General features: G+C 47.4%; 1 protein-coding gene across 1 annotated transcript in view; it reads left to right on the top strand.

Annotated features, from left to right (window-relative positions):
* Positions 1-7,360: 7,360 nt before the first annotated feature.
* GMCL1 (germ cell-less 1, spermatogenesis associated) overlaps positions 7,361-10,383 on the top strand; it is a 36,390-nt gene continuing 33,367 nt past the window's right edge. Inside the window, 3 exon segments of the mRNA XM_030551954.1 lie at positions 7,361-7,534; positions 7,536-7,670; positions 8,359-8,482. Coding sequence (XP_030407814.1) covers positions 7,464-7,534; positions 7,536-7,670; positions 8,359-8,482 — 330 coding nt within the window. The 5' untranslated portion in view covers positions 7,361-7,463.

Genomic DNA, 10,383 nt, shown 5'->3' with positions numbered 1-10,383 from the left:
AGTCAGCACCTTGGCCACTTCACATTTATGTTCTCCTTTCCCCCACCTTTTAACCTTTTCATAGAAGATCAGAATTGGAAGAAACCTCAGGAGGTCATCTAGTCCAACCCCTGCTCAAAGCAGGACCAACACCAACTAAATCATCCTCAGCCTAAGCTCTTCAGAGCAGGGACTGTTCCTTTCTTCTTGTTTATAAAACACCTGGCGCATCACAAACACCCTCTTATTACCTAAATAATTTATCATTTTCTGCTGACCCTAGTCACTCACCATGATGACAAGTACTTGTTCTACAAAAAGATTTTTCCTCCTCTCCTGCAATCTTAGAAGAGTCAGGGGTATTAAAATGTAAAAACACATTTCACTTTTAAGAAACAAATGGTGTTTTGATGGGTATTGGTAATTGAAGGCAAGAACAAAATCTTTCAGGAGAGGTCAGATATATTCTATTCTACACCTACAGCAATGGTCATCTTTGCCAATTACTCCTCTGCCAATCCTTTCCCCCATGCACTTGGAGGTTTGTTTTTTAAAAGGGGGATAGGTTTGCTTCTCTATTCTTGTTTCTCCCCTTTGCTCTATTAAAAGCTGATGCAATTGAGCAGCCACACAATGGTGATTTCAGACGCCTGAAATATCAGGCAACTACACTCATTCCTCCTCCTCCACTTCTTCCTTTTAGAAGACAGTCTCCATAAACATTATCTGCTCTACCACTCAACTTGTGCCATTTGCTTAATTCAATGATAAAAGTAACAGCCCGCAAAATCATTATAGGATTGGTGGGCAAACATAAATTCTACCGAGGGATACACAACTCCACCCTAGACTAACTCTTGCAATCTCGGTGAGCTGACACCGCCTCATCAACCTCCTCTTGGTTGGCACTGGCTAAAGTGGCCATCTACTACACCAGAAGGAGGATGCTGGATGGGAAGGCACTCTGCAACTGTGGGGCCCATTTCTGATTCTCCCTTAAGTCACACCTCCAGGCAGAGTTCCTCTGGGTTCACTTGCTCCACAGATCCCTTCATGGAGCAGTAGGTGCTGTTCAGGGTTCTCTACTCGGTACCCCCCTCTGGTTCTCTTTTTTTGATCCTACAATCTCATGCCCATCCCTGTATTATTATTTGTTGCCCCCAGAACTCTTTTGACACCTGGGTCCTCCCCTGGGGTGGGAGTGGGTTTAAATATGGGCAGGCACATCCGTGGTGATTCAGTCCATGCCATCAATACCCCCCACAGTGGGCTGACTCGCTGTGGGCTAGTTCTTCGAGAGATGTCCCTGTGGGTGCTCTACTCTAGGTGTCGGTGCAGCCCTGCGCCTTTGATCGGAGATTTTTTTGCAGCAGTACTCGTAGCGGCCACGCATGCTTAGAACCTGTCACTCACTTTGAGTATGTCACTAGTGAGCATGCGCGGCCGGTACCCTCAGTTCCTTCTCTACTGCCCCCGGCTTGAGGCGGAGCTCAGCAGACTCCTTCAGATTTTGTTTCCCATCTCAAAATATTATAGTTAGACAGTTTTTTTCCTGTTAGTTAGTTGTTAGTTAGTGTTACCTACCTTTCTTCATTCTATTTAAAAAAAAAAAAGTTCTCTCAGCCGCTTCAAATATGCCTGGCTCCACAGGCTTCAAGCGCTGCTCTTCCTGTAAGGACGCTATCCCTCTCTCGGATGGTCACCCCCAGTGTATAAAATGCTTGGGGGAGACTCATATTCCCCAAAAATGCACTCACTGCGCTAAGTTAAGTTCCAGAGCGAGGAAGGATAGACAGTTGAAGCTAAAACTTCTCTTGCTTCAAAAATCCTTGCAGTCCGCCTCAGACCCTGGCGCGGACTCTGCCTCCGATCTCAGACTCAGCTCTAATCCTTCAAAAAAGCTGAAGAAAACAACTAAACGGGAGCACCCAAAAGCTACACAAAACTTTACTGACAAACCCTCCTTACCGGTGTTTCTGCGCCTGAGTACGTTTGACGAGCCGGGCTCCTCCGGTACCGCACTAAACCTGCCTGTGCTTTCAGCGGCAGCACGAGGATCTGGTGCCGAGGCGACAGGCTTTCAGTTGCCTGCCTCGATTATGGCACCTATCGGCACCGCGATGAATGCGGCACCGACAACTCAGGCACCTGCTGAGGCACCGCAGCCTGCTATTAATAGCATGGCACCGCCTGCGGCACTGGCGTTACTTCGCTACCTGGCACGGAGCCAAGATTAAGAACTCCGGTGTTAGCCTGGGTTCCCTCACAGGATTTATATCAGCCTTTGCCTCTGGCTGCTCCAGCGCTGCAGTTTACCCACTCAAGTGACCTCCTAGTGTCTCCTACACTGCAATCACCTTTTCTTGGGGATGCCTTCTCCCTGACAAATGATTCAAGGTCTGAGCAGCCTTCCTCCAGTGAGGAGGAGTCTGAACTACAGGGTCATGTTCCAGGACAATCACAATTCTACCCTCAGAGTCCTGTCACACGCGGACACAGGAAAATTGTCCCAAACCATCTTCAAGATCCCGCCTCCTGGTGTGTTAATCCCTGGTTGGCACCACCTATGCTTTTTCCATCACCATGGCAGTACTGGACTCCGTGGCCATCTTTCCCTCGGCAGCATGCACGCTACTCTACTCAGACTAGACGCGAACGTCCGAATCCTATGACTCACTTGGTGGAATCCTCCCATACTCAGGATCAATTAATTCCACCTCCTGATCCAGTATTACCTGACGCACCGACTGGTCCAATACCTGAGGAGGCGTTACTTCCTTCACCTCCCCCACCATCAGACGATTTTTCAAGATTCCAAGATCTCTTCAGAAGGGTTGCCAGTGAGCTTAGAATCAATCTGGAGGAAGTACCTGACGAACAACATGAGCTAACGGACATCCTGCAACCATCTTCGTCATCTAGACTGGCATTACCAATTAATCTGGCCCTTTTGGAACCTGCTAAATCCATCTGGCAGACTCCAGCCACAAGCCAGCCTACCTGCAAACAAGCAGACCGTAAATACTTCATTCCCTCAAAGGGTTCTGAATTCCTTTTCTCACATCCTGCGCCAAACTCATTGGTAGTGGACGCAGCCAATCAGAGAAACAAACAACAGTATTTCCGCCATACCCCAGCCAACAAAGAAGGCAAACGCCTAGATCTGCTGGGTCGTGAGGTGTATGCCTCTTCAACGTTACAATTTCGAATTGCCAACTATACCGCAATTCTAACAAAGTACGACCATAGAAACTACAACAAGTTCATGGACTTTACTGAACACATCCCAGACAACAAGAAACAACAGTTTACAACTTTAGTCTCCGAGGGCCAAATCATATCCCGCACGGCTCTCCAAGCAGCTCTGGACTCAGCCAATACTGCGGCAAGATCCACCGCTACGGCGGTGGTCATGCACCAAGGATCATGGCTTTCATCTTCTCTCTTTCCTCGCGAGGTTCAGAGCACCATAGAGGGTCTTCCTTTTGATGGTGACAAACTCTTTGCTTCCACCACTAATGAGGTGCTTCACTCCATGAAGGACTCAAGAGCAACTCTTCGGTCCTTAGGTATCCAAACCCCTACAAACGGAAGGCGACAGTACAGATATCAACCTTACCACCGCCCGCGCTACCCTCATATACTCAGCATTTCCCAAGATCTCAGGATCAACAACAACAACACCAACGCCAGAGGCCCAGATACCAGCAGCGTCGCCCCAATTCCTCCGGGATGCCCCAACTTCCTCAAAATAATAAGCAAATTTGAACCTTTGGTCGAGGGTCTCATAAACGTCGCCCCAACTCCAGCGTATGCACTCCCCACAACTATCTTTGAACACCGTCTACAGCCATTTTTACACCAATGGCAGAATATTACCACCGACAAGTGGGTTCTAGAGGTCATCACAACGGGGTATTCCAACCCTTTCCTCTCTTTACCTCCTACCCACCCACCCTCCCCGTCCCTCTTCAGGGACACCTTTCATGAGCCACACCTCCAGCAAGATGTACAACATCTCCTTCACCTGGGTGCTATCGAACTCGTCCCCAAATGCCACAAGGGGAAAGGATTCTACTCCCCTTATTTCCTAACACAGAAGAAAACTGGAGAATGGCGACCGATCCTCGACCTCAGGAGGCTCAACAAATTCGTCAAGAAGCAAAAGTTCAAGATGGTTACTCTCACCACCATAATTCCAGCCCTGGAGCAGGGCGACTGGTTTTCAGCCCTCGACCTACAAGATGCTTATTTTCACGTCACTATCCACCCAGCTCACAGATGTTTTCTTCATTTTACCCTTGGCTCGACGCATTACCAATACAGAGTTCTACCATTTGGCCTTTCTGCTGCCTGTCGAGTTTTCTCCAAGCTCCTAGCAGTAGTCACTGCCTACCTCAGGAAACAAGGGGTTATAATATTTCTTGACCTAGACGATTGGCTCCTCAAGGCCTCCACATACACCGAGGCCCTCCAATTCACAAAGATCACCATCGAGTGCTTTCAATCCCTGGGCCTGCAAATAAACGAAAACAAATCCACATTAAGTCCTACCCAACACTGGGGCACGTCGTCGTGCACTTTTGTGGTCCAGAATGCACGTCTCCACGAGGTGCTTCCAAGCTTGGCTGGCCACGGTTTACAAACCGAACGTGCACTCAATAAACAAGCAGTTAACCATACCTTACCGCGTCAAGGACTCTTTCACATGGTGGACAGTCCCCAACAACCTCTGTTCTGGAGTCCCCTTCCTCCAGACTCCACCAACTGTGATGATGACGACCGATGCATCCCTCACCGGCTGGGGAGCCCATATCTCTCACCGAACAGCCCATGGGTTATGGTCTCACTCCGAAACCTCCTTACACATAAACGTTTTAGAACTTTGAGCTATCTGGAACGCTTGTCGTTGCTTCCTCCCACTAATCAAGAATGAGCATGTACGCATAATGACAGACAACATTGCCTGCATGTTCTACGTCAACAGACAAGGTGGGGGCTCGTTCCCACTCTCTTTGTTCAGAGGCCATGAAACTCTGGAACTGGTGCCTTGCGAACCGCATCCAGATATCAGCTGCCTACATCTCTGGTGTGCTGAACACCACTGCCGACAAGCTAAGCAGACATTTTCATTCGGAACACGAATGGGAGATAGACAACAGAGTCATTCTCAACGTATTTTGTACTTGGGGCTACCCAACCATAGATCTCTTCGCAACCCCGGAAAACACGAAATGCCTCAACTTCTGTTCCAGGGCGGGACTGGGCAAACACTCCCTAGGGGACGCATTCATGATCTCCTGGCACCGGTCCCTCGTTTATGCTTTTCCCCCAATACCATTGCTCAACAGGGTACTTACGAACATACGAACAGATCGTGCCAGGATAATCTTGATCGCACCCTCATGGCCGAGACAACTGTGGTTCCCATTCCTCACCAGAATGTCAATTCAACCACCGGTCTCCCTACCTCTCATCCCCAACCTCTTATCACAGCAGCACGGCCAGCTTCTCCACCCCAATCTCTCCATGCTTCACCTCAAAGCTTGGTACCTGCATGGTTCTCCCAACGAGAACTAGACTGTTCCGACCAAGTACAGAGGGTACTTCTACACAGCAGAACGCAATCCACCTGTACCATTTGCCTCCGGAAATGGAAAAGACTCACAAAATGGTGCTTAACCAAACAACTGTCTCCTATCTCTGCACCTCTTCCCTGCATATTTGATTATCTATTGGACATTAAGCAATCCAGCCTGTCATTCAGCTCTGTTAGAGTCCACTTAGCTGCCATCACAACCTTTCATAGCACAGTTGACAATACCTCAGTTTTCGCTCATCCCATCATCAAACGTTTCCTGAAGGGACTCCAAACCCTATATCCAGACATTAAGCCACCTACCCCTCCATGGGATCTTCACCTAGTATTGTCCTGTTTAACTCATCAACCCTTTGAGCCCTTAGCCACCTGCTCCCTTTTGCACCTCTCGATGAAAACAGCCTTTTTGGTGGCCATTACTTCCACCAGACGGGTGGGCGAGATAGCAGCCCTTATGGCAGATCCACCATATACGCTCTTCTTCAAGGACAAAGTTACTCTACGTTTACACCCGAAATTCCTTCCAAAAGTTCATACTTCATTTCACCTCAGTGAACCAATACACCTACCAACTTTCTTCCCGAAACCAAATGCAAACTCCTTCGAGGCCACAATGCACACACTTGATGTGTGTAGGGCCTTATCCTTTTATCTGGACAGAACTAAACCCTTCAGAAACTCTCCTAGACTCTTTGTCTCTGTCGCGGACCGTTCCAAGGGCGTGGCTATCTCTACCCAGAGGCTTTTGAAATGGATCTCTGATTGCATACGCCCCTGTTATCAGATAAAGAACATTACACCCCCAGCATTGATCAGGACACACTCCACTAGATCTGTATCTACCTCGGTAGCCTTCCTACGCAAAGTACCCTTGTCTGACATTTGCAGGGTGGCCACCTGGTCCTCCCACCATACATTCGTTACTCACTATGCCCTTACTCAAGGCCCTCTCTCTGACACTACATTAGGCAGGGCAGTATTGTCTACAGCATTCCTGCCAGATCCAAAGTCCCTACCTCCTTGAGATGCACTGCTTTGAAGTCACCTAGAGTGGAGCACCCACAGGGACATCTATCGAAGAAGAAGAGGAGGTTACTCACCTTGTGCAGTAACTGACGTTCTTTGAGATGAGTGTCCCTGTGGGTGCTTCACTACCCACCCTCCTCCCCTCTACTTCGGAGTTGGGGTAGCCTCCGTTGTACAGAAGGAACTGAGGGTACCGGCCGCGCATGCTCACTAGTGACATACTCAGAGTGAGTGACAGGTTCTAAGCATGCATGGCCGCTACGAGTACTGCTGCAAAAAATCTCCAAAGGCGCAGGGGCGCACCAACACCTAGAGTGGTGCACCCACAGGGACACTCATCTCGAAGAACATCAGTTACTGCACAAGGTGAGTAACCTCCTCTTATTGCAACCCCAACTGAAGCCAAGGCTGCGGCCTCTTACCACACAAATCAGCAGAGGCAATGCCTTGCAATGGGACAGCTCAAAACAAACGCTGCGCTCAGTGCGGGGCAGAGCCTTTATCCATAGGCGCAGCCAGCAAGAGAGCGGGGAAGCCTTTTGCAATAGGTGCAAAGCAGGAGCCAGTCCGGTCAATGCAAGCAGGTTTGCGGCATGAGGCCCTGCCGCCGCCAGGCTCTCGCTCATCCTCCCAAGACAACACAGCGCGCATGCGCTAATTCCCTCCTCTTCCCCCCCTCCCCTGGTGAAATTTCGTAGGTGCGTACGCCGTAGGGAGACTTTCCTAGCGCATGCGCAGGCTGTCCTGTTCAGCGCATGCGCTGTAGCCTCGGCCTCTGTGTCGGTGACAATGGAAGCGACTGGGCGTCGCTAATTCCCCGCCCCCCCCTTTTCCTGGGGGCTCCGCTCCGGGCGGCCCCATGAGGAAGCGGCGGCCCAGCCGCCATGGGCTCGCTGAGCAGCCGGGTGCTGAGGCGGCGGGTGGCGCCCCCTCGCGGGGAGGGGGCGGACGGGGACCGGGGCAGCCGCGGAGGGAAGAGGAAGCGGGGCGGGTCCGAGGGCCCGGGCGAGAGCGACAGCGACGGGGACGGCGAGCGCGAGGAGCGGCTGCTCAACACCCCCCGCAGGTAGTGGGGGTGGGGGGCCTGGTTGGCGGGGTCTTGGGGAGGTTCTGGCTGGCGGGGGGGTCTTGGCTGAGGGGAGATGGAGTGTCTTGGCTGGGAGGGTCTTGGGGAGGTCCTGGCTGCTGGGGGTCTTGTCTGGCGGGGGTGGAGGGATTTGGTGGAGTTATGGTTGGGGTGGCTGGAGCAGGGTGGCTCTGGTTTGTGTCAGGGAAGTATATTTATGGGGCCCTAAGGGCAGGGGTGGAGGAAGGGATTTGGAGGGTGGAAGGATTGATGGAGATGAAATATGGGGAGTTGGGGGTTGTCTGAGCTGGATGGAGAGGAAACTAATTCTGGAAAAAGGGATTCTGGCCCCATGAAAATTGGCAGGATGTGTTTGAGTGCAGGGGCAGGTGTGGGCTTTGGGACTTCTGTGAGCTCTCCTGCTCGCTCTGGGAACATGCTGATAACTACTTAGCTGTAGTAAACAAAAAGAAAGTAAACATAAGTCACGTGAGCTCTGTCCAGCAACACATGGGGGGAAATGGTCTATAACTGTCTAAAGACTAAGGGAAGAAAGAGAAGAAAATCTTGCTAGCCAACTTCTGAGGTGGTGCTGTAAACAATCAAGTGTTTGACAAATATTTTCACTTTCTTTGTGGCAGAATTCCACAGCTTGTGTATGTCTTTGGGTTGTTTTTTTTTTATCCAGGAAAAAACTAAAAAGTACATCCAAGTATATTTATCAAACTCTGTTTTTGAATGGTGAAAATAGTGATATTAAGATCTGTGCTCTGGGAGAGGAGTGGAACTTGCACAAGATATATTTGTGTCAGGTAGGTGACTTTTCTTTTTTGCAGTAGAAACTCATTTTGGTAAAATTAACAAAATTCTGTAAATTTCAAGTATAGATCTGTTTTTTCTTCATCTTTCCTTCCGTCCACCCCCCCTTTCCAGTTTCTAATTTTTTTTGTTTGTTTCTATGCAAAAATATAAAGCACCCTATCTTGTGCTTCAGATGCTCTTGACAAGAGCTCAGTTCCCAATCACTGATCCAGCCCTCTCATCCTTGTGTAAACTTTTTAAAGATTTGTAGTCTTGTATGGGAGGTGTGCACGTAATTAATGAAATACTGTAATATGCCTGCTAATTCTTTCAGCTAGAAAGAACAATTAATGGCTAGTCCTCTGCAGTGATAGTAAATAACAAGTTTCACCTCAGCTTACAAAATGAGACACAAATATACAAAAGTGTCACAGCACACTGTTCCTGAAAAATTGCTGATTTTCTCATTTTTACCGTAAATTGTAAAATAAATCAATTAGAATATACATATTGTGTTTACATTTCAGTATATAGCGAGCAGTATAAACAAGTCATTGTCCATATGAAATTTTACGGATTTCACTAGTGCATTTTATGTAACTTGTAAAACTAGGCAATTATCTAGATGGGTTGATATATCCCCCTGAAGGACATCTGTGTACCCTCCAGGATACGTGTATCTGTGGTTGAGAACCACTGGTGTAAACATTGGGGACATGTGAAGTTCAGGAAAATAAGGTACACTTCAATGGGAATTGTACTATCAAGGGATAGTATTCATACACGTAGTGATTTGCACTGATGAGAACAGTTTATTTGCCATGGGGAAACAATAGGAGAAACCATGGCGTCTTCGTGGCAAAAACTGTGAAAGACAAACTTCTAGTCTGAAGTTGTCATATGCAACATTTTAATTAGTATTAAAATGAGTCACCCTGAAATCTAGTTAGCTTTTAAAGAATTAAAAGTAATTTCATGCGCTACATCTGAAAATCCCCCTTCAAATTTTTTGTGGTAGTATTGCACAAAATCAGCAGACAAACTTTAATCAGAGGCACTGTGGTGCCTCAGTGGTTGAAATAAATTTGGACAAATATTAATTTAAGGTTCTTTTTCTTTATATTTGTGTGCTGTGGTGTAAACAGTTCTATAGGAGACATATTTTTGGATAAAATATATGCAAGCAGAAAGAATAAACTCACTGCAGTTCCCAGTCAGAGGTGAAAAATTTACTTAATCTTTTTCATGTACTTCCTAAAATAATCCCAAACAGAACAGTTTTTATTTTTCCCTGTGGTTCTGTTGTTTACTTTCTAGAAAGGAAGAATGGTTTTGTGGTTAAAGTATGGGCAGGAGTTAGACTTGTGTTCTAGTTTTGGCTCTGCCATATACTTCCTGTGCTATGCTGGGCAAATCACTTAATCTGTCTTTATTTTTCCGATTCAGCTTTGTCATTATCTTGTAAAAGGTTGTAAAATTTCTTTTAAAATCTTGATCTGGCTTAATGAGAAAGCATTTAATGTTTAATTTAAAATATTCAGTGCATGTTAAATTCCAAACTTTTTTGAGAAAGTGGTGGATTTTGCACCATATTGACCGTGTCTCCTTAAGTTAACAGACATCATGTAAGGGGAAATTTTGTTGAGTTGAATCTCGAATCAGCAGGGTTAAACTATTTTCTCGATATTATACAGTATATCTGTAATCTTACTGTTGGTGAAGTTATCACTCCACCTTTACATATTGGACAGATTCCTTCTGTGTCTTGATGAGCATCTGTCAGCTTTAGCTCTCCTAGGTTGTGCATTAGTTTGTGAATTTTTCCCACTAGATGGCACTGAGGTACTGAATGAGAGATGCAATATATATGAATGAGAGATGTAAATTAAGTTTTTTGGCGCTGCTTGTTAAA

This window comes from Gopherus evgoodei, chromosome 2 (genome assembly GCF_007399415.2).
Source record: "Gopherus evgoodei ecotype Sinaloan lineage chromosome 2, rGopEvg1_v1.p, whole genome shotgun sequence".
NCBI classification, from domain to species: domain Eukaryota; kingdom Metazoa; phylum Chordata; order Testudines; family Testudinidae; genus Gopherus; species Gopherus evgoodei.
Note: the sequence above shows the minus strand (reverse complement) of the source record. Positions and strands in the feature narration are given on the sequence as shown.